Here is a 26,116-nt window from a genome sequence, read left to right on the forward strand (position 1 = left end):
ACTTCGCAGCATTAGTAATGACTTCGAATATGTATTTTTGCGACCACACAGACAAATAAAGCCAGTGAAACCTCCTCGAAAATGATTTTTTTTGCACAAGACAATTGTCACTCTTACACAATACAGCAGCTCTATCACAGACTGCCATGTAAAAGGACGTGCGTCGTCTTGAGCCCAAGATTTTGACGGCAAACGATGTTACAAAAATCCTACTTATGGAAAGCGTTAAATCTAGCTAAGCAAACACATCTATTTTGACTCTGACTTGAATCATAGAAATTGGTAATTGTTTCTGATTAAGTACTCGAATCGTTGTGCCCAGGTCTAGTTACTAGATTGTGGCCAATACCATTCCAAATCACTCGGAAAGCGGTAATACTGACCTCGCGCGCGGCGGACCTCGACAGATATTGCGAAAATATGGCGACGGCCGACTTCATCAACTTAGAGTCTTTCACGGACTTGAACGCCTCGCATTCCAGCCAAAAGTCCAAGTTCTCGTCGCTGTACTCTTTCTTGAGAAAGTCATGGAACGCCGCGACTGCTCCTTTGCTTTTTAGGAGCTCTTTCAATGTCAGATCGTCGGATTTACTCTGCTCGACCCTGAATGACATTGGAAGAGTCAAAATGACGCGTGTATTCCGAGGGAATGTGTTTGGATGATCAAAATTCCATATTAATTTCCAAGAGAGACCGTATTCAGTTTGATGTACGGATCATCAGCTTGGACGGATCTTTAGGCACAACTATCATCCGCTAGGATTTGCTACTGAGATGCTGTTTGTAGGGTTCGCAGATCTCAGACAGTATAGTGACAAATGCGTGTTACAATTTTGACAGCCTTGACGATTACCATAGGACATAGGGGTCCAAGTAGTCAGAGCCGCTAGTCAGGTACAAGTAACGCCGTGGTGGCCTACTCAATCACAAGTATAATTTGCGTTTTCCAAAGACATGTCAAAACTACTTCAAGGGGATGTACAAAGTAACGGGTCTAGTATCCTCGAGAATATATCCATCAGTTGCCATGATACATGATCTATTTCACGTCGTTCGTATGACGATTTCGCATACTAAGGTGATACAAATTAATCCCATACCTACTTTCTACTTTTCAAAATCCAAATTGAAAACAATTAGTAGATTTGCAAAACTGTGTAAGTATAAGCGAAAGCAACCTGAAAATCACAAGCTTATAATCAAGTGGTGCAAGAATGAAAACCTGCTCGAGTGCTCCTAAGATTACAAGTACGTCGTTATACTATCGACCTTTACCAAAATCACAATGAGTACAAAAATCTGGGGTATCTGAATTCAGACACTCCATCTCCATGCAATAGGATTTCTAAAATACCCCGCAATGGTGTATATATACATTTGTCACCGGAACATCAATTCATTTTACCATGAAAAATTCGCATAGGTACCAATACTGGATTCATGAACAGTAACTCACGTTGACATTTTCTTGGACTGCCGGAATGACTTTTTCGCGAAAGTCTTTTTGGCATTTGCCGAGAACACGCTGCTCTTTGGTAGAATGCGGGTTGACGATTCTGTGTCTTTGTTTGCTACTTGTGGTTCTCTGCAGAAACAAAGCAACATGGATAAGTGGAAGTCGCTTTCGAATAATACACGTAATTCAAATATTGATAACATGCTGTTGATGCGGAAGTAAAGCCAGGATGTATAAATGAAGCTATTCGACGGCGAATATAGCTTAACGTTGCTAATAAGATCACGGCGTGCCCTTCCATATTTCGGATATCCACTCTTCACTATAGCCTGTATACTTATATACTTATATGTACTTTTTCTAAATTGCGGACATTCAACGTTATACTTGATTGCTGACACTGAACTCATCCTCTGCGTATGAAATACGCGGTTTTCTACATTTAGCCTTCGCGATCTGGCAGGTCCTAAAACATGTTACTCAAGAAACCTTCTATGCGCTTTTTGTAACCCGTGGTCATCCACATACACTACATATTTACTAACGTGGATTTTGCATTTTCCAGTATATATAGCGCTGATACTTGAGAACGATGGTCATGACTATTCACTTCCTACACTATATCGTTTGGTTGAACTGCCACAGCGTATTCCAGCAATCTTAGCATACTTATTTTTAAATATAGAGGACGGATTGTGGCGTCGTAACGCATTTGCGGTGATGATTTCTCTGAAAACTTGTTTGCAACGCCTTGCCGTTCGTAATACTATGCCTATGCCTAGCATGAAAAACCTGGCTTCACTCTTCGACTTAATCGAGATCAGTGTTACAGGCATGACACGGCAAGCAAATGCGTGTAGGTAATGCAAATTATGTTGTGACAAGTACGAGTGACCGAAAGATTGTTAGCGTCAAATGCATTGCAAGTTATGCAAACGTGACGTTACATTGTTCATAAGCGGAAACGGAAGAGAGTTCACAGACACTGCATACTATGACAGCAAGTTTTGGTGTGAAATCACAGTTCAACAATGTTTTATATATTCAATATTCGGACATTGTACAAGCGAATCGAATTAAAGAGAAAACTAGACAAATTTTGGGCAAGGAATAAGGAAATCCGTAAAACGAGAGAATGAATCATCATACTTGTTTTCTTTTTCTCTCGTTTTGGTGTCACTCTCGTTCGAGCCGTGAATTTTCGCCATTTTTAAACTTTCTCCTGTCAAACCGAAGATTTCGGCGGTCCGCGTTTCCGCCTCGGCCGTATCGAGTTTGACGAAAATACCGGAGTCCGTGTTGCTGTTCCGTTTACGGTTCGGAGTCAAGTTCATGTTGATGTCTTGAGATAGGGATGAAGATATGACATCGTCGTTCGATGACTTGGTGCGCCGGACTGGGCTTTTGATCGTCTCTCTGGTGTGATTTTCGGTCGATTCCTGCACTCTTGCCGCCATTATATCGCCTCTCATTTCATCGATAGAAGCGTAAACACGTTCTTTCGTGGGTGCTGGCTTCGCTTTAGGATTTGACAAACCAACATCGTCGTTGCTGTCTAAAGATGAAAGCGTAATGCTGTTAGTTGCGATATGTGTCGAAATTTTCCGAGTCAAATTAACGTGTTCAGTCTGTTCACTGTTCATGGGCGAATGGCTCAAACTTCGGCCAGGAAAGGATGTGTGACTACACACGTTGACGACACGTTGTGCGTTGGTCGTGCGTTATAATGCTTTGAGTGGCGACAAAACGTGAGATGCGTTATTCCAATATCGATGACTTATCGCCCTTCTATGAATACCACTACTCATCGCGCATGCACACAACCTATCCGAGAAGGAATTATGCATAACGCTATACCTACCAGAAAGTGACGATCGGCATGCTATATAGTTGCACCATCGCAAATACATAACGGAAAATCTTCCAAATAATATTGGAATACATACTACATACCAACATTGCTATAACCTATACGTTCGTTTCGTTTCAAGCAGTCTTGCCGTTTACCCATTCAATTCTACAAAAGGCAGCCATGCTCACAAACAATATAACTATCACGTCATTTAGGTCGACAATTTCGACAGGCAAGTATATACAATTTATTACGCTATTTATTACATTTGTGACCTCCGCTTGCGAACCAGTGACTGTATGGAATAGATGATGATGACATTAGCGGAATTCCCGTTCGGCATCGTATGCGCAATCGCGCATATTTAGGTAGATGAAGGAGTTTAAGCCAATATCGATATAGAGTGGCTACAGTCACAAATTTCAATCTCAAATAACTTTCTTCCTTGCAACAAGTATCATTGTTTTGAATGGAAGAAATAACTTCCTCTACCATCAGACTGCAATGGATGGTGTATGTTTTCTATGGATATTTATACACCGATACTTTTGAGGTAGTAACGGAAGATGTGTGTCTTATTTCAACGCACTTTGTTTTAAAATATCGGCACCGCGCGGCTGTACTTTGATAATGTGACGCCCTTCTACAATACCGAGCAGCACAAAGAAAACATCCGATTTCAAACAACAATGTGACTGCGTCACTCATTTCCGTTTCAAAGTCATGAATGCAGCATAGGCTATACAGCGCAAGGTTTGCGGAGTTATTTTTGTGCTATGAGCACCGCTTTTTAATATATATCCTGTATACACAATAACCCGTCTCTTGCAATACATGGCAACCACAGCCTCCATTTCATCACGTAGCCGGAGAAATATTCACAAATCAAAACTATTTTCCTGTTAGCCTGTTAGCCTGCACCAGTGGTTCTCAACCAATCGGCCTCGACCTTGGTGGCTCGTGAAGCTGTATCAGGTGGATTGCGAATCATTTCCAACTGTTACGGTTTTCTATTTAATATGTTATAGAAGGGTGCTTTGGGTTTTTATGGGCTGTCGGCAATCTTCTTATTGACGTGATTAGAATTTGATAGGTATTAATGAAAACAAGGTTGGGATACTGACGAGCTTACATATGGCGGTTGTTCGATAATAGGTTTACCTCAATCTCAGGTATTTCCGGATATGTTCCCAGCGGGAAAATCAAGCCAATCAAGCCCAGACTTGAACTTATGATATCTAATTATGCAAGCTCAACATTCGCATCAATAATACATTGCATGAGTGTTCATTGTTTCTTGTGTCATTGATTCATTTTTCATTAATCTGGTCATATCTCAGTGTGGTCACATAATAGAACTTGTATTGTTAGTGGTTCGAGAACTGAACATGGTTGAAAAGCACTGGTCCATAGCACTGTACACTCCTGTAAAGAAGTAAAGTCCCGACATTGAATGAAGTACTAAAGCCACGGTTCGACAAGTGTGAGACCGTGGCTCACATTAAACAATTTCAGCATTCCAAAATCGAAGCGATAATGACGTCACACCCGAACTGAAAATGTAATCCGGTCATGTCCGTGGCGATTGTCCATGTCAATCTACTTAACTAATGTCAACCGTAAAGATGAATAAAATATCCTTACCGGTGTTTGCTTTTCCGATGTGCGTTGCCCTGAGAAAAGTCGGGCTCCTGGCCATTGGCTTCTTCTTGACTCTGCCGCTTTTGGACATTGTCAGGTGTTCGAATTGGGAATCGTCATTGAATAGATTCTCGTTGATGTCACCGTGCACTTGTATCGCTGGTCGCATCGCGGCTTTTACTAGTCCGTCGTCGTTCGATACCGATACGTAATCTGCGATGCCTGACTCCGATGAGTTGCCTTCTACGTTATTCGCGCTATTAGGGTTATCTGTAAGAAACGATGTTGGGACTTGGTAACAAATTAGGAAGTAGAAATGGTTTCCACTATAGAGTGGGTAACAGATTTGGTAAACCGCAATATCTAGTACACAATTTCGCCTTTACACTGATTGCAATGGGTCAAAAGCGAGTCAAATACTCAATTCATATGAAGATATATCCCTGAGGTGTTGTGGTGTACCATACCAAGAAAACTCTACAAACGCATGGTACTCGGACCTCTCTCTATGATGGGAATTTGGCAAATAGATGTATCTTCGACCCAGGCATTTACAGTGCAACAGTTAAATCCTGCACATGTAACAATAAGCACGAACCACGGGAATATACAGGCAGTTCGATTATATACTCAGCCTGGCCGCTCGAATAAAAGTTTTTTTTTGAGTGCGTATATTGTAGTATCGGATTTCATTAGAGAATACCTAAATTGTTCTATTGTGCTGTAGAGAGGAAGTTATAGGTATTGGTTTCAAATATCGCGGGAAGAAAGAATACGTTTTTTTCGCCCAGGATATCGGCAACTCGGTGTCCTATATCCCTGTTCTCTATTAAAGATTCACCGGGGTGCCCAAGGTGATACCATATACACATTCGAGGTTAGGTGTAAAGATTACGTATGTGCGTCCTATAAAGAGATTTTTACATTATTTCAATCAATAATCAAATTTAGGTCAGAGCTACAAAAGTCAATTCATATTAGATCGAGCTTAGTGGGAATCTCAATCGCCAAAACGTATCAAGACATACCATTTTATGCATATATATTACTTTTATTTTATTGGTAAATCAAGTAAGTCTGCTTTGTGACGGCGTCGAGTCGACACACCACAAGAAAATCGAAATTAATAATAGCGACAGGTATTGAGAGCATCATAAAAATACCTTATTCGACCAACAGCGAGGACAACAGTCGAATCGTTCAACAGGAAAATCGACTTCACTATGAACTTACACAAAAGTATAAATTTTAATAGTGCGGCACAATGCAGAAGATTCACTGTACTTGTTTACATCTCAAATATACTGACAGCGTCTACGTCTACTCCCCTGAACCTCGAAAGAGGAACTCGCTAAATTCGTGCATGCGCTGACAGAAACTAAACTCCATTGTTAAACAGCGTCGGCTGTTCGACTTAACAGCTCCCTGAGTCACGCCGATCGAAAGTCGGATCACTAATGCATCTACGCTGCATGCATATCATATCCTATAGTTACAGTCATCGGTAACATATCGGACATTCACAGCAACGCATTTCTCGAGACCCTACAATAAGAATTACGCATAAGCATTTCTAGACAGTTATTTTCGAATTGAATAGGGCGCTGATATTGAGGTTAGCGACCATGTCCCACAGTCCATATTCAGCGGATCACAGAGGTCTTGTTACTAATTATCTTATGTTACACATTGTATAAGCTACACATTTATATAGGTATGAATTCCGAGTTTGCACTTTACGTGAATTATACAGGGACACGGACAAAGCCCAATTGATTTTACGGGGCGTACCTATATAGATTTCCATGAATTTATTGCTACTATTTACGAGCAGCGCAGTACACGGCCACAGAATATACTGCGAAGTCTCGCTCACTGTCTTGAATCGCACAGTTGAAAGAAATGGTTACGCGGGATATTACGAAAACATCAGAAAATCAACTCCTAATTCTTCGGCAGCGAGCGAATATGGCCATCCCGTAGGTAAAACACATGGAGAGGATCTATCTGAGTATAATTTCACGGGTCCGTGAAACTTGATCACCAAATTATCATACCCGTGACCTAATATCACAATAACGCTAATAATAACTCAACAACAAAATTCCCTCGCTAATGCTTTTCACCGCATCAAGTCCCATTCTGAATTATAGATCTCACATCTACTGCAAATATAACGCCGAAGTCTAAGTAAACAGTCTGATAACTTGGACGCATATCACGTAGCATCGCACCCGAGTTAACTGAGTCACAGTTTCCGTGACGTCACGCGCTAATTGTTTATACATAAGCACGTATGATTTTACCCAACCGGTTAGGGATAACACTCGACAGCGCTAGAAACATAGCGCCTTGTGTCACATAAACAGCACGACCGACGGTATAGTTGCGGCTGTATCGGTATGCGATGGATCGGATTATACATTCCTATATTGCAAACCCAAATCCACTCTAATTGCCTTGAAAATTTTCGTGAATCGACATTTTTGAGATAATGCTATGGATTTGTATTTTGTTGAAATAACAATACTCACACACGCAAAAATATTGCAGGGCTCATGGTATTCGGATTAACGCACAGAATATTCCAGCATATTCGTGTCAATACGACATTACAAATTTGGCAAATGTGAATTGGGAATGTATTTTTCCGCATAATTATCCAATCGCTATCCTAAGCAGGTATTGTCGGTATAAATACCATCCTAAAAGTCCACCTCAACTGCTCAACGCTTACACGGCGCACATCCCAAGTTCTCGGTAATGTACTGGCAGATTCTGCGTGCAGCGCTATTTAAACGCGAAAACGAGGCCATAAAACGCTCCAAAGGACACGGCGTTGAAGGATCGCCGACTTTTGGCCGATTCAATCAAGTCTTAGGCGACAGAAATATTGACTGTGAAAGCTGAAACGATCAAAGATGTCTCAAGACACTTGCCAGTACTACTGTCGTTGAAGACGCTGTGGATAACACTAATTCGCTGCGTAAATACAAGATGAATGTACTGCTACTGCAATACTGCGAGTCTGCGACTTCCACCGTCTCCCGCCAGTGCTAAATTTATACTAGGCCGCCAGCCAGTCAGGACAGATCGGACCACCGGTCAAACTTGAATTACGGTTCGTAGCATACATCTCATGTCAGAACGGCAGCATTAGCGTGGAATTCCTTCTTGCGAGATAACTATCGTGTCATCTATTTATGACTTTGGTACATCCTCAAAATCTGACTAGCACACTTCGTCAACCGCACGCGTCTCTGATAACCCGACGCCAGACGATGAGATAACGCGCTTCTTTAAATACTTCACGATTTGATTATAAATAGAACTCTAATCCACAATATCTTCCAGGGCTTATCGTAGCATCAATCTTAGTTGCAAAAATTCAGCACGCGAATGCAATGCAACTATGAGTTGCTAGTTGGGCTAAATATACATCCATAGATCTGAAACGATATTATGGCGAGAATATGTAGAGAGGCCATATAATACAAGCGGAATTGTTACGTCACAGCCACTTAACTTAAGCAATCGCATAACATTGAACGAGGATCGCTAAATTATCATTGCTATACTATCACAACAGCTGTTGGCGTGGCATTGGCAAGTACACTATACTAGTGTACGGTCGATGCCAAAATCTCTGCGTTCACCGGATATTACGTTGAATACCGCACTGGAAAACGTGGGGCATGCGCGTTTACATGCGCGGTACCGGCAAGCATCCGTCGATTTCGCGAGACCAGTAGATTGATGAGAGGATATGACGGGTCGCGTCTTAATGAGTAGGGTTCGTTTACACACCGTATTTTTACACGTAATAAGGCGTAAGCATGAAATATTGAATGTCTGTAGCGCATCGCATTAGTGATCAAATACCCATAGTCTGATAACTCAGTTTATTGCGAAGTCGTAAATATGAACTAGAATACACATACACATTGACGTTGCGCCTAGTAAAGTGCCCTTTCCTTGACAGTTTTTTTTGGACATATTTCCTGACATTGAATACATACGAGATCGTCGACTGAATACTGCCTATTTATATACGATACAGAACGCCATTGTGTGAATATTAGTTGAATGGATAGGAAAATCAGTCCACTAGTACCTTTATATCTACCATAAGCGCTTGGTAAATGTGAAGTTGAAGTATAGCGGCGGTCCATTATTAGCCGCCTGCTAAGGCTTAAATTATAGCTCCTCGGCCTAAATAGCTTTTAATCACTCAATTATGAATTTGGAACTGACATGGCAAACTTATTCAGTTCAAGGACAAATTATGAAGATAAGCGAGCCACAGCGTAACGCGAACCAAGGCATATACCCAACAGTCACTCACAATATATTTTTATACAGCGTTCGAAACCTAGTACACAGACGCATAGGGGGTCTTATCTTTTTTAGTATAGTGCGATAATGAATTACTCTAAGCAGAAAATCAATCCCACCAATCACAGTATCTTGCGTTATTGATAAGCAATAAGTAAATATTGTGAAGTGAGAACATATTTTCCGATTTGCAGTACTGCACAGACTATATCTTGTTTACATCTACTTGGTGAATATTTTATGTGTCTTGGCAAGTTCATTTGATTTCGTCAATGGATTTTGCGTAATGTAATGGGTTCTGTGCGTTTCTAATGCACGTATGCAAATGACCTTCACGCATGACTAATAAATAATATACAATGCTCATCACTAACCAAAACCGATACTACATATCCTGTACAATAGCTTGAACAATAGCAAAATAGCCGGCACACCTCGGCGTTACACACACGCAAATCTAACTCATGTCTCTCTTCGGTATGATTTGTAATTTGCATTTCCTTTACCGCCAACAATCGAAAACTATAAAGCAAGGATCGTGCAATAAACTTAGTCGAATCTATGCCTGTAGTTACACAACAAACGCTAATCTTGCCATCCTATCCACAGATAATAGTGCATTTATCTTTCGTCACCTCCCATCGAAAATTCGAGGTCAGTCATAAGCATAAGTTGCACCAACCCCACATGATATATTTCATATTGCATATTGCATTGTGCGTATGCAAATCGATCACATAAAATCCCATCCATCTACGTTTTACAACACCACGCACCTACGAAACTCTTGAAAGATATTCAATGCCAAAGGTACACGCAATAAATTGCGTGGTGAAGCGACCTACGCTTTTTATGGACTTTCGGTGTTTAATGCTAGCGCCTCTACCCGCAAACACAACAAAATTCCTTTGTGGGTGTAAGCAAAAGAGCAGCCAGTCCGTCTCGCTCGAAAGTCGCCAAGCATCTTCGACAACTTTGCGTCCGGGAAACGTAAATGAACCTTCATTAGCTACGTCGCGACTACGCGACTTCTAGGCAAATTCCTAACGGCATTACGGACTGACAATACTTTATTCAATAATATATAACGCGGCAGCGGCTCGATATAATTGAGACCGCGAGCCTTTTTATAGTATGTATCGATACGCGACTGGGCAAAATCAAGTACCTAAGTGACTTCGATTCCGAATCCGGTATTATACGCTTCGCGTGGAGATTTCGATAATCACTAATTATGATATTAAAAGATAGTGGCGACCACAAAGGAAATAATGACAGTTCTATACCACAAAGATTAGTAATTTAATCTTATATATACTAGGACTCATAGAAACATAATTTCCGTTTAATGCGCGTACAGCGTAGCTTTGCCCTGTATATTTTGAATGTTGTGATACAACCAAAAACGGTTTCATGGCGTCAGCGTCGGCAAAACGCATTGAAACTAGGGTTGCATTTAAAACAAACGGTGTTTTAAAGCACCTTGTTTAAATCATGTTTTAAACAGTGTTTTAAAGAAATGCCTTTAACAAATGTTTTTTTCAAACGTTGTACAATCATGTACTTTAGAAAAACAAGTAGCACGAGCCTACGGACGATTTGCACCTAATATAGTCGACGTATACGATATGGAGTGGCTGGAACCCAGGGAACCGTCGTCGGTTCGGCAGTTATACCAAGTAGATATCGATAATTGGTACGGCATGGGTGTTTGGATGATGATGACCGCCGACCGTAAAAATGCTGTATAACGATGTAGTCCTGGTTAAAGATATTTTTGGGTCGTTTATGACACTGAGCGGAAGCCCTTTTCGTTGAAGGAGCCATATGTACCCAATATTTTCAATTATCGATGCCAATCCACTGTGGCGTCACAATTTAAGATTCGTGACGTCATGGTTAAAATAACTATGTTTCAAACAAGGGCCATGTTTCAAACATGTTTGTTCTAAATTGATTTTTGTTTTAAATGCAACCCTAATTAAAACACCATTTGTTGTTGATAATGTAATTCGAAAAAACAGGCATGGGAGTTTATTACTCGCGAAAATCGCCTTTCACTAGTCGATTCGAATCATTCAAATTTTTACTCGGTGAGGATTCTGGCAGTCGCGAGTACGAAAACGCTGTATAAGCGCGACGAATAAAATTCTAGCGCGGACAATTCCGATTTGATTATAGGTAATCGACGCCGATTACCGGATTAACTCAGACACGGCTATTTAGGCGAAACCGATCTGGAATTCAACTCATATGGGCGTTTGACCTAAAAGTAATCCATGGTAAGGCTCCATTCTCCCACATATAACTGATTGAAGAGGTGTTTAATTGCGCTGATTTCTTAAACATGAGCCGGTGAAACCATAGGAATTTTGTTTTGTCACTATATGAACTGGTCGACTCACTATAAGTCTCAAATTTGCTATATGCAAATAACGATGAGTCTAGGTGCGGTAGTATTGTAGTAATGTTTCATTGTTGTAATTTATTGAGTGTCAGTGGAATGGAAACTTCGCAGGCGAGCTTCCGGCGTGATTTACGATCGGTACCGCGTCGATTCATATCGCCGTTAAATTCTAAAAATATCGCGTAGGTCCGAAATGTAGTTACGGAAATAGTAACTAATTTTCGCCGATTAAACGCGTTAACATTACCATATTTGGAAATTTGACTAGAACCCGAGACTAACTGTCATATCTAGTTTGATAACGTTGTGACATATCACTATGTTAACAACCTAAATTCTGGGTAACAGTTGCCAGTCAGACGGCGTTTGCCAAAACTATTTCGTAAACAAGGCACTGGCGCCGATACGTTTTTATACCAATCTCTACATGACACTTCATTGCATCCCTCCGACGCGTTCTAGTGAATTACCAAAACCAAAACAATTACGTAACACTGCCCGGGTCACCGTGCTCACGGAAGCGAAATAAAAATTTTAGAACCCAATAGAAATGAGTTTTTTCTGCTCAGTGTCAAGAAAGCGACGTCATATAAATTATATCCTTGTTTGACCTCGAGTACAATGGCCTGATGGATATGCAACATTGCAAAGAGCTAAAATTACCCTTCAATGTGACGTGACGATACGGAAATTGCAGCGCACAAAAAGACGCCACATATAGTAACAATGGCACGAATTATATAACAAGACTTGGTAAAGCTCTGGGTCGTGCTGCTGAACAAAGAATTTCATTTCCGCAATCCTATCTCCAATGGGAATCATACAGACGGAATATTCATGATGGTGATTATTTGAATGCAAATTCACCTAGCGATAATGGGCGTGAAGGTAAATGGCGACATGGGGACTCTTCGGCCAAGAATTTTTTGTGTCGGAGTTGCTTATAGAGTAGTCAGCGTTGCTACTCAAGCACAAGCAGAAGAAACACCATCAATTTCTATTCAATGACAAGTACAAGTAGGTATTTCCATTCGTGTCATAACTGTTTCAAGTATGTTAAGCACTAGCGCAATTTGTTTCAAAAATTACATTTGGTCGAGGAGTATAGTACACTTTTATCAGCTAATCGGAAGTGACGACATTCCCAATTGCTAAATGCATCTTGGCAGCCAATTTAAAAGACTGATGACGCTACAGTTAGGCGTGATCTTCGAGATATATATTCAGCAGTCAGTTTGATACCTATTTCACGCGGTTCTTATGACGATTTCACTCATAAAAACGCCACAGACTTATTCCAAAACCAATTACTACTTTTTTTAAATCGAAGATGTAAAAGAGTGGGTAGCTCGGTCCAGCAAAGTCTACAAACAGACACAACGAACCCATAGGTAAGCAGTGCAATTAGACAAAACTTACATTAGCACTCCCGAAAAGTACTGTCGAAATTTGCATTCATCGCACTAGCTTAGTCGGCAGTGGCTACTGTCGATACCACATGATGCGTCTGCGTGACTGACGCGAAGTGCTTGATACTCTACAAATAGATGCCATTTGCAGGAATAATACGACATTATCGTGATGCAGGGGCTATTACGTCCAGCTACGACAGTTTTACACATAAAATTGATGTAAACATGCACCCAAAAATTCTTCCTACTTTATAATATTGATAGTGGAAAAAGCAAGTACTCTAAAACAATACCTCTTGAGTGAGCATAAAATATAGAAAGCACTATAGTGAATGCATGCAAATATTATTTGATTAGTTCGAGATAAGTGGAAGTAGCCTACAGCGTTAATGGTCACCTCAGGTTGCAAACCACTACTACAATCAAACATACGCGAATTGCTACAAAGACCACATACCTTCACTCTCTGTAGACTCCGTGTCCCCACAACTGTTGGCGTGCCGCGACCGCTCCAACGCGAACTTCGCACATTCTGGCTCATCCGTGAAAAGCACTCTACGTTCGGTTTCGTTGCTTCTAACACGTAACTGCTGGCTGGTTTTGGTAACGATCCTGGCAGACTTGACCCTGTACGACTTCACCACCCTCGCGTCGGTTACGAATTTCGGAGATTGGCGTACGCCGTCTCTTCTCGCCCGCCACCGGGGCCGGATGGGAGACCTTCCGATGTATTGACTGCGATGTTTGCGCGCGCTTCCGGGTCTACTGGTCTCAGATTGGTAACCCCGCGTGGTCGGGCTGTTTCGAGACGCTGTGGGATTGTTGGCGTGTTCGGTGGCGGCACTGGTAGCTGCGGTGTCGCGCGAAGAGTCGCGATTGTGTTCTGAAATTATGGCAGATATGGATAATCGTGTTGGTCGCTAAACTGTAGCGTCTGAGAAACAGCCACAGGTTTTTTATCTCCAAGTTGTTATACGCTTTCGGAGTGTTGAAGTATATTTTGCCTAATTGTACTCAAGTTTCTTAATTTCCGGTGTTTCCCGAACTTCTTCTTAACAAACTCCCCATTCGTCAATAATCCAGGTATCAGACGCTCCCTGCCCCAAACATCGACAGAAAATTGTTTTGTTTATTAGCAACACCGACGACGCTACCTTTAATTTCTTTTTGGGGTTAATAACGAAATAGGCAGCACACAGCACCTTATTTACAGGTCAGAAGTCGGTAGAATGACAGACACTATCAAGGAATAAAATTGTACAAGCCAATTTTCCTCAAAACGTCGTATTACTTCATTTTGGTGAATGAAGTTCCTAAAAATTCGGCATACTCGTTCTACATATGTTTATAAATATATGTAAAATAAGCCCCGTTCGATATAATTGATTGGTTAGAATTCACAGTACTATAACCAATTAGCATCTTCGGTGACGATTTCAAATTGAATACGTCTTGTACAACAGCGAAAAACGTGACCACATATGCATATGTCTTTTCTTAATGCACAAATATAGATAATATTAAAAGGGTTTCTCACACAGGATTTCAATAATTCATAACGCCTCCTTTTGTTCTCAGCACGTTATCTAAGTTGGTGTTGTATTGTATTTACAGTCTGTCGACAACTCACATCGACAACAACATCGACGACGTGGATTGCATTGTATAAACAAACTCATAACGCGAAATAAATTTAAATTCGTCCACTCACGTGAATTCAATTGGAAGCGCACCTTGCGAGGCCTGTCAACGCCTTGATAGTTCTGAAAACAACGGTTATATAACGCATCGGGAAGACGTAGCCAAACCACACGGTAGCGGTTAAATGGAAGCATTGGCTCACCTTGTAGTATTCTTCAAAGGCGGTCAATTCCGGCCTTTGAACACGTGCTTCCTTTAATTTCCTCGTGCTCCTTTCTATTCTCGCTGTTGACGGAACGCAATGCTGATAACGTTGTTACGTAATCACTTTTACGAGTGAACTGGCTGACAGCGACCTAACGCACGTGCGCGCCTTTACGAAATATGGATAATAGGAACGGGCACAGCAATTTAAGTTCTCAATGTGGAATCATGTATGAACGGATCGAGTTGAGGCGATTATCTCGATTGACGAATCTACACGTTCCTTTCATTAAAGAGTTTATTTTTCAGGGAGTACTATATTGCCTATACCTTCTTCCCCTCATGGCGGAAAACTCGGAAAACTAGATCATTCTAATTGTTTAATTATACTGATAAGAGTAAAATGCCGGGAACGTATCTCTATTCTAATTTTTCGAATGTATCTATGCTCTAATACTAATTCTAATCAAATTTGTGGTTTTCCTGCAAATGCTGCACCAGAACTGTGTAGTACGACACGAGCCCAGCTTGGCGTACAGACATTTGCCATTCTCGTGAAATGTACGTTGCGTTTCTTTTTAATGCAGAATTACTTAAATTTCCGCGATTTTGCGAATTCAGTTATTCTAATACCAATAAAATCGGTAAAAACTGTGTGACTGGACACCTACTTACACCGACGTATTATCAATGACTAATTTTTATATCTATTCAATGGACATTAACGTACCATGACCGTTGTTCGTGCGGGCCAGTTGGTGCTTGCGTCTTCCCAAGGTATGGCCCAGAAGCTGATACCATCCTTCCACCGCCTGCACAAAAGAAACGGAGTCAGCATGATGATATCCCGCATGGACATGGACACATTTGATAAAGCAGAATCACATTGGTATTTGGAGTCAGCTTACAAGATAAAACGCCGCACAAATGTGAATATTGTTGTGACCAAGTTCGAAATTAAATATGTAAACAGGAGAGTGCGCGAGTACACGGAGTGAAGAATAGTACACGGAGTGAAGAATAGGAGTAGCTACCACATGTCCGCCAGTGTATAGTAAGATCAAAGGGTGAAAAGGAGTGAGAAAAGCCTAGAGATATATATCCCACGGCGTAGTGGATTCCGGTAATACGAATTATATATTATTGCGGGCGCATTCTTAGGGTGATTCATGAAAGCGGAACCCGATCGATCCTTGGGATGTGTCTAAATATGAAAAGATGTATTTGTCTCGTTTATACCAATTGAAATCAGCGTGGAATGTTACACCAGGAAGTGCGGTTTACCTGATTTGCAATAAACTCCATCGCGGAAATCGGAGGAAACACATGGCTTTGGCTTACGGTGTTGTATATCTATTTATGTTCAATAAATCATTCACAGGCAGCTCAGCTACGCACGAGCCAGTGTCATTTTACACGGAATACAGAGCTAACACCCCATGTTCAGTACGTGTGTCGCCGAGTGAACGTGTGTCACATACGTGTGTTCAATAATGCATACGTAAATTGCGCCAAAATCTGCAGTATATCTGACACATATCGAACGCTCTATCAAATCAAATATGCTGAAAACTCGTATGCTGCTGGCGTATGACGTTGCAAACCTATCAGCGAGGCAGTCTACTGTATGCAGCAAATACCAGTCACGCTACGGTGACGCAAACGGGCCGCCGCAAGTAATTTCGTGACGCGTGCCGTTTTCAATGTTTATTCAGTACGGGTTTAATCAGTCGTCTATTATATCGTACGAATACCTACCGCACGCATGTCACTTGAAACTTAGTTTCAATGTTGCAATCACTCACAATTACGGTGAGGCGATGATAAACCATCCACTAGTTAGACTAAAACTTCAAAAAAGACCGTTTACACGCTTATGTCCACAATAGGATATATTTCGCGCTAACACCAATCCGACAGATATGGTTCAAAGCGTAAGATATGATCGATTCGGCAGTAGTAACATCATCGGTATTAATTTGCTAATACATAGGTCTCCGTTTAGTCTCGCTATGTAAGCTATTTGTACAATGCGAAATAAAAATGTTAGTTCCAGTTCTTGTTCAAGAGGTTCAACGCCGTAAGGTCAAGAATTGTTCATGCCAGAAAATAATATTTGAATAGTATGTTGATATTGAAATGAACCCGAATATAATCTGACGATAATTAATATTATTGATTCAATTGTTTACTGAAGTTCTGTACCTCCAAGAAGCGCTTTAAAATTGTATTTAGTTCTATCATTATACATGACTTTAGCGAGACAGAATCGTAATCGGAAATTATAATTACCGATCGGAAAAGTGTACATACCCCATTGCGCTGCATTAATTTGTTGGCACTGAAGCTCATGCATCCCGCGAATGTGGAGTTCTCGCGGCCGTCGACAGTTTGCCAGACCGATATCAGCAGGCGGCGACTCGTTATTTGCTCTGGTATGTCACTGCGAAATTCGACCCAATATTTGAAAACATGCAGGTAGCCAAAATACATTTCAAGACAGCAGTGTTTGCGGCCACGGTTTATTGGTATGGCTAGTACATACAACCGTTTGAGTAATAGAGTTCGAGTCGAGTTTCAAATGTAATGACTTGCGTCGAGTTATACTTCATCAACGACAAATGTAGTTTCAATACCGTTATACGTCGGATAAAGTGTAAAATAAGTTTATTGTGATTTCAGAAAGATACATATTTGGAACTTATAAATCAACATGACTGTTGTGACGTCATTGCTGGTGGTACTTGAATACTCGAACGGACTGGAAACTTCATATCCAACTTGGAATTTAATCACCAACGCTCTCGATTTCGCCCACACTGTGAGTAAGTGGTTCGCAAACGGGGTGGGGGCGTGAAAGCATCTGAAGGAGGGCGCGAAACCGCAGTTAACTGAATCTTTTTTCGCGCTTCGCGCGATTTGCCAGCATCCAATGTTTATTGTTATGTGTACCCTCAGAATTACATATTTCACGATTCTCTCATCAACAGCCATAACCTCCCATGCCATCAAACTATGCGTTGGGATTGCTAGCATTCTGGTCGCTCTCTCTAATATTTTGTGATATCACGATAAGGGGGGGGGGGGAATTTTCACTATCATGAAGGGGGCATGTCTAAAAGTGAGACCCACTGCTATAAGTCATTAGCAAATAGGGATTTATCAGTGAGTCGAGACATGAGATCAAAATGAGCAAGCATTTGGATTAGAATTAGAAAATGCCGGACTTTAACCGAAATTGCCCGGCATCGAATCGCATTTTAAAGATTTTTGCAAAGCTGGATTCGGATTTGGGCGGATACACGTGAATTCTAATGATTTTCCATCTTGTGGCGATTTCAATATCAACTTTATAAATTACTGGATTTCGAATGGATAGAGAAATTGGGTCAATATAAAATAATGAAATATTTATTTGGATTTTGAGCTGCAAGTCGGAACAACGTCTCGATTTTTGAAATTAATTAATTCATCTATTTGCAACACATGAAGTAGATGCCAGATATATATATAAAATTTAAACCAAATCGAACAAAAATGAGTAAAAGTGTCCTTGCAACTTCTAATTGAACATTGGAATTAACCAGCGGGTTTTTACGTATCGGACACGCAGAAATATATTTTCTACCACACAAACACGCATAAATTCCTATCGTAATTCAGTCACGCAATGTGCGACTCGAAAGAGACGCACCGTTCGACTCAGATGAATATGTTATATATCACAGCATACTTACAATGTGTAAGATTCGTTGAAGATAGCTGGGTCAGAAGTCACTGGAACTGCCTTCGATCGGAATCGTTCTCTCTTAGGAAAATCCGGACACAGCGATACCTGCGTAGTGTAGAAATAAATATCAGCGATAAACTATGTACAATAACGAAAGAGAGGATACACCAAATCCATCTCAAATTTACTCATATTAACATCGCAGGTCTTTATTATTGACTTATCCATCTAGGGTTTCGCCATATGAACAAAGGTAGAGGACGTCAATGCCACCTTATAGGCAGTGATCAACAATATGTACACCGGTTGTATACGATGAATTACTAGACATCAGATATGCATATCATGCATTTAGTTTGTCAGTATATCGGCTAAATATTGCAAACTGTAGTTACATGGCAAAATGGATAAGCCGACTGCGTTGTAGCGAACGAGTTTTCGTTAAGAACTGGCAACCAGCATACAGTATTTCCACGCAGGAACTATATTCCGCCAGAAATTCAAGCCCGCAACTCTACCGGAAAGAATCACAAATTGATCATCTCTGACGCAAAAAGCCCCGACGCGCGTAAACCCGGTAGAAATAATCCCTACCAAGTACATGATATCCTGTTGGCGGGAGATGGTTATTCATCCCAAATGAGGCATCGTTAATGCGCCATATGTTGTAATAGAGGGGTTCGATGACATCAAACGTCGGCGCTGCGTAATCAAGCCGGCAATCGATTAATAGGTGTCGAGTGCCGTTTGTTGATTCGATAAAGAGCGTTAAAGTATCAGGTAGTCTCGCGAGCACACTTGTCTTGAGTGCTGGCTTATCTTATCAAAATAATAACAACACTGAATATACTACAGTATATTTGTATTGTCGATTCAAAATTTAACCTAAACTGATAAGTCTTTTTACCGACAGTGACTTATATTCTTTTACGATATGAACTTTTGTTCACAGCCCGTAAAGTGAAATCTTGTAGTGCTTCATCATTGATGTTTAACGAAGATGGGTAGCATGATACCATATCCTATTGAAATGCATTCAGAGTTGCACCAAATACCACATATTACCATATCTATATTAGAGGAGAAACACTTTTGTCTCGAATATTTCAGTTTGCTTGGGTATCGAACTGATAAGCGCTACCTCAGTAGAAGGGACCGTGGACATATGAGCATCGAGGATGTGACAACGTATCCTGCAATACTTCAAAATGTGACACTTTTTATCATGTGGGTTAAAAATAGAGATGACGTTAGGATTAATGTACGGGGTTATAAAATCACATGCTCAACAGTCGTTGTTTTATTATTCCGCATGCTCAAAAGTCCACTAATCGTTGAAATCCATCTGATCAATTCTTCTTATATTACGGCGGAAATGAATGAACTCTCCATTTTTGTCTGTTGGGAGATTGATGGCTGGTACGAATTCCTAACGCAATCCGGTCACCAAATTGTGACGCCCCGCAGCGACTATATGGTTTAATTAAAAGGCATTTTTCAACGCTGTATTTTTGAGATCAACATCTACTCCAGTCCTTTTAGACATCGAAAATTGACTTCGAAACATGAATCCACCAACGTCGGGTGCAAACCCAAACATTTATGTCATTCTACAGGATCAAAAAGTCCACATACCTTAACGTGAACATGGCTGTCCCCGTCTCTGCGTTCTAGCAATCCTCTGAGCTGCACCAATCGAATCGAAAGTCCCCGTTCCTGCGTCGCTATCTTCAATTTAAGTTGCCCTGAAGACATCAACCCCGTTGATTGCGAGCGAGTCATATTGCTAATGACTTTCCAGTATCAATACGCCCTTATATATACACTATACAGCCAAATTGGTCTCGACGTCAAGTTTACCCGCCAGTTAATGGAGTAAAAGGGGGATCCAGGCCGATTTTAAGAACCTCGAATCACTTTCGTCGACTTCATTGTTTTTTACAGAGTAACATTGCCGACTAATTGGCACCGTTGCATAGAAGGTTGATTGAATTCAGTAAGTCGTCTGGCGGTGTCTGTCGAGCGCGTCCGAGATGGGGCGTGAAACTTCGAAAATGCGATTATGTGACTTGACGGTGATAAGACGTAAACATAACGATGAAGTGAGACTCATAATATGCGGACGTGCGTTGATAATCTGACGTCACAGACCTGGGCTAATAATTTTACAAATGGCTGATTGGGTCTAGTGGTATTCAGAGGTGGTCATAGCAGTTAGCATTTGTACACAAGTTGAGGTAGAAACGAAGGCATTAATTTCGGAACAATAACAAATACGGTAGAAAAAGACGACCCCTGGACCAAATCAAATTTGTTAAACTACTGACTTGAGTACTTTTCCGACCCTTCATATTCTACGTCCACTTGAAGTAGTTTCGGAATGTCTTGTGGATTACTATTTTCTCTTGTAATTGAGGTGAATCAGCGGTGCTACTTCTACCTGTACTTGAGTAGCTACACGGACTGGACCACATATGACAAAAATCGCTATGATCCTATCCGATAGTGAGCGCCACCACGCGGACAATATATATCTTCACAGGACGTGCTGTGTGAAGTGCATGTTTTTCCCGCGCATATTAGGGTCAATAAGACACGCATTTCATTTACGGTGCTCATTGCGACTATTGGAATGATCAATGTGCGAACATATTGCAATTAGCGCCTGTGAATATTTAATTACTTGTGATTGATAGCCTTCGGCAAAAGCATCTTCTCATAAAACATATGTTCCTTCCCCAAGTGGACAGTGCGTACTGCTCAAGTCTGGTATACTGCGTTGGATACTCACAATGGCATCATAAACTAGATAATGTAAGTGATTGAATCAGATAGGGAGATATTACGCCATTACGCGTATTCGCAACGGATATCTGAATGTGATACCGCATCAGTATTTTACCGCATATCAATAATTTTGATGTCATATTTTAGAGAACTTTAACAAAGCGGCAACTTGCATCAATATGCGATGTCGAAAGACCTAAACTATGGGATTCGAAGGTTGTTTCCGGACCGAACTCCGGATTTGAAAATGTAGAGTTTACATAGTTTAGTAGGGAGTAACAAATGGACATTATCATATCGCCAATTGCTGAAGAATATGACCTGGACGCGAAATCCCCATGCATTGATATATACTCGATCAACAACCAAATGAAGCGCCACATATTATGTCGATTGATGGTCGGTGGTCACCGATGATACGAAAAAATCCCTATAATGGGGCGAATAATTATAATACAAGTGTGCTTGTTAGAACTCTAATCAAATAAGGTCCAGGAATTTGACCGATTAATGTCGCTTCATGGCAATGGGAGAACCATAATAATTTTTAAATACTGCCTTATCGACGTTAAGATTTTCGTGTTCGGCGTATGATAGATTACAGTACGAAAAAACACACTCTAAGCGCCGCCGCAATTGGTACATGGACGAAAAGGTTCGTAGCGAATATACAGTTAAGTGACGCGATTTTACTAACATGAAGAATTACATTCGTTCGTATTTCATACGCGGTTGTCCATTGTAGTGATATGCACATGTTATTGGTGAATATATAAATGCAATATTATATGTTGTTAAACCGATAAATCTTTATCGATGTAAAATATCTGCTTCGATAAATTCTCACGTAAACTGATCGTAAATTCCTGCCAGTTGATATCAAATTCTGTTATCAACTGTAAGATAGCTAGTAGGCCCACTAATAATTGCTACTTTCTGCTATCAGGATACTACCAAACGATGCATTTGATAACGTTATATAAAGTCAGTAAATCTTACGAACCCGCATGCGCAACTTAACCGTAGGAAACCTCAATACACTTACTTACCAAACATATTTTAACCCGTAAAAGCCTAGCTACGACTTATGGTTGGCTGAAACATAAACAAACATGTATACGTCTGTGAATGATATAATAGCAGCTATATAAAACAATGTATCGGATACGATGATATACGACAGATACGGGAAACTAAAAACGAAGCAATCTATACTCAGTTGAACTAAGCCATCTTTCCCACATTCAAATTGCTTGGCTACACTGTATAATACTACATGCGATTTCGAATCTTCGCGCCATCGCTGCTACTTCTGTGAAACCAATAAATTCTTTTATCGACTACTGAGAGGTTTGCTAATGGTTGTAAACCGCCCATTCAATGATCCGTAAGGGCCATCGAGCATATTTCTCCACCGAAAGTACTCGAAACGCTCAGACAAGGACTGCATAATGGCAACGGGAAGGTAAACGTCCTCTGGGTTTCTAGATACGATCCGCTTGCCAGGTGTGCAACCTCTCAAGCGTTGTATCAAGCAGTTCAATATCATGGATACTGTTTACATATGGATTACATCTCTATGATGTCATAGAACGCTTACAGTGTGCTATAAATCGAGGCTGCTGTAGAGTGAATGTTAATTCGTCAAATTTGCACACTATCAGGACTTGCGCTGAGTGCTTTATGACCCTAATTTCCAAACACTAATAATGCATGTCCTAAATTGGACATTAGATATTAGACATAATGTGATGTGCTCTGCGGTGAATTAGAATATGCCTAATGGTGCGTTTTTAGACAGACAAATTTGGTACAAAGCACTTACGCTGTTTACAAATTTCAATAGAATAAGATTCAGGAGAGTCAACACGAAATTGGTCACGGAATGACGTCATAATTCCCGCACAATTACCTCACAATTGCTGTTACCAGGAATTCAAAATATAATCCTATTATTTAGTTCATCAGATATAGTACGGCTGTACATTTCCAGTCATATGACACCACAACAGTGGAATTATTCAAGGCAAACTATGTGGTTAATTTCGTAACATATACGAATGTCATGGTCTACGTTCATCGTGGACGCAGTGAGGAGCAAAGCCTCACTAGCCTTAAGAAAATTTGAATATAGACAACGAAACGCTGAAATGAAATCTCTCGCTGCTATCTCACATGGGACTGACACAAGGATAGCGATCGTGGAGCTAGCCGAATGCACCATGTTTGTGTAAAACAAAAAGTCTGCGTGAAGATAGCTGGTGTGAATTCCATGATTGAACGTAAGCAGAATCTCATGTTCGGAGGCATATTCAGAGGCCGTGCAATCAATTCCCTATTCTCAACCACAAAGTTTCTCACAGAGGTCACGCATAGACCAGAGTGCACTCAAAGGTCATTTCGCTCGAGAGCTCATAGACGGAAAATAGTAGGTCAACAAACAGCTTTCGAAGTAGCGACTACTGCACTGCCTTACAAAGTCAGATTCATCAGAAGATGTAAGTCATTACCAATAGACAGCCCTTGTGACCGCCGAAACAGCTATCAGCTTAAATCTAACATACACATATTCGAATAAGTAGCCTACATACACTGCATAATTACCCCGCCATCATCTTTATTACCGGTGTTATTGATTCCTACTGTCTGCATTGACGGACGGTATGTATATATATATACTATATAAATATATAGATTGATTCTGCCGATATAACTTTACAACGTAAATTCAAGGGACACTACGTCTTGTTACTCTGAACCATCCATACTACAACGCAGCATAAAATCAATAAGTGACCTTGACTTCTTTGTCGTAAGCACGCGACTTTTGTTTAGCTCGCGACCCCATTTCGTAAGTTACTAGCACAACTACCATTGCCATCTGCAAGTTATTGTTTGCTAATACAAAGGCGTAATCTCCGCTTGGAAATCAAGTTCTGGCATTAGGAAACCATCAAGCCGAGACAAACGCCGCTCTCATGAATGATCGCTGAAGATTGAGGGAGCTTGAACGGCAAACGACGCAAAATCATCTGCGAGCTTGAGGTATTGAGAGTACATCGCAGCGGGGCTGCTGAATTAATTTCGTTCGAAAGCCAGATAATACCATCAAGTTGAGAGTTACGAACGAGGAAAGTTGGCAATAAGTCGGGTTTATGACCCAAATACTGGATTTAAGACATGTCCAGCCACGATACTTCAAGACTATCCATATTGCCGCACCAACAGTAGCAAGCGAGAAGATCCCACAATATTGAAGATAAGTTACTTCATTGTAACATCCTAAAGTCATTTTGTAGGATTTGACACAGCGATACGAGTACTGCAATCTGATTCTAATGTCAATAATGATTCTAGTTGTGTGGTGAGTTTAAAATTTTTTCGTGCAACCAAGTTTTTGTTCTGTCAACGTGAAATAAAGCTTCGATACTTTCTAACACCGTGGTAACGTCGATTGGTCGTGTCAAACTATCCAAGTCATTCAGTACAAGCTACGAATTTTGATGGAAACGTCATTCATGTGACCAACCCGAAGCATATAGTCGGTCACAAAGAGCCATGAAATTATCAATGTCATTAGGTTGAAATTCCACAACCTTATATATCGGTAACTTCCACTATTTCACCTGTGACCGCATAAAGTATAGAATATTTGAACTTTGCAAATCATTCATATTGTCATGCATACGGACACGTGCTACTAGAAATATGATAGAATCAGTCTCGCACTCGATTTCGCACAGATCCAGTTATCAGGGCGGCAAATATTATCAGCGCAAAATTGAAAAGTTGTGAGTGGAGTGGGCGTGTCCCACCTGCGATACTGGCCCCTGGAATTTTGGGTACTCAATCATGGCATAAAATAATTCACGATAATGCAAACACGCCGTTATCAGACAGCTTTACTTGGGATGTTGTAATGGATTGAGGACAACAACTATATCATAATATCAATATACATGATTCGCAAGCGTGACATGTTGTGTGTGCAATAACTAACTGCACCCGAAATTCTGGTACACGTCACGCGGGATGGAAATTATCTACTCATTGCTGCAGATAATGGCTAAGGACTACGATCACAATTCAAGATTACCCTGTGACTTCGACGGTTAACTTCGGTCGGTTGTCAAGCGATATGTTGTAATAAGCATATTTTACCAAATTTTCTAAGTCAACTTCATCGAACATTCAAAAGTCGGACACAAAACACAGACGCGAACGCACACAACGACATGACCAGAGGGCAACCTGATGGCCCAAATATTCTATATCTCGGGGATTATGACGTCATAACCACTTGACCAACACTAGGTAATTGTCAAAAGCTTTGCCCCATAAAGGCGCACTTTCCTCCAAAAAACTATTTCGGTTTCTTGCTTCTCGTTACGTCATAACATGTGACGTCACGTTATTGTAGATGATATGTTGCCGTATCAAAATTTCCATTGTCGCTACGCCACTAGACGCACTGACGCCAATACTCCTAATGGGTATTTTCAATTCCTAAATGTGCCTGTTCTGTTCTAGCGGAATATTATCAACCACAAGATATGACAACAGTTGAAACATTTACCTGACTTGTTCCCAAATAGAGACTACAGTATGCATTTTCGAAGTAACATGAATTCAAACCTCCCCACAAATCAAT

The 26,116-nt window shown here is 40.8% G+C and overlaps 1 protein-coding gene across 2 annotated transcripts in view; it reads right to left on the reverse strand.

The window, feature by feature from the left end:
• LOC145436116 (uncharacterized) overlaps positions 1 to 26,116 on the reverse strand; it is a 33,995-nt gene that overhangs the window by 805 nt on the left and 7,074 nt on the right. Inside the window, exons 1-12 of one of the 2 annotated variants that reach the window (XM_080313396.1) lie at positions 22,515 to 22,555; positions 20,314 to 20,423; positions 18,686 to 18,783; positions 17,262 to 17,391; positions 15,679 to 15,760; positions 14,947 to 15,029; positions 14,815 to 14,866; positions 13,561 to 13,986; positions 4,953 to 5,219; positions 2,606 to 3,011; positions 1,457 to 1,585; positions 384 to 603 (exon numbers count right to left, since the gene is read on the reverse strand). In XM_080313396.1, coding sequence (XP_080169522.1) covers positions 384 to 603; positions 1,457 to 1,585; positions 2,606 to 3,011; positions 4,953 to 5,219; positions 13,561 to 13,986; positions 14,815 to 14,866; positions 14,947 to 15,029; positions 15,679 to 15,760; positions 17,262 to 17,391; positions 18,686 to 18,783; positions 20,314 to 20,423; positions 22,515 to 22,521 — 2,010 coding nt within the window. In that variant the 5' untranslated portion in view covers positions 22,522 to 22,555. Of the gene's footprint in view, positions 1 to 383; positions 604 to 1,456; positions 1,586 to 2,605; positions 3,012 to 4,952; positions 5,220 to 13,560; positions 13,987 to 14,814; positions 14,867 to 14,946; positions 15,030 to 15,678; positions 15,761 to 17,261; positions 17,392 to 18,685; positions 18,784 to 20,313; positions 20,424 to 22,514; positions 22,556 to 26,116 lie in introns of those variants that run through there. The other variant, XM_080313395.1, reaches the window with a different exon arrangement.

This window comes from Botryllus schlosseri, chromosome 3 (assembly GCF_051294905.1).
Source record: "Botryllus schlosseri isolate E-star chromosome 3, Bs_hap1, whole genome shotgun sequence".
Lineage (NCBI taxonomy): Eukaryota > Metazoa > Chordata > Ascidiacea > Stolidobranchia > Styelidae > Botryllus > Botryllus schlosseri.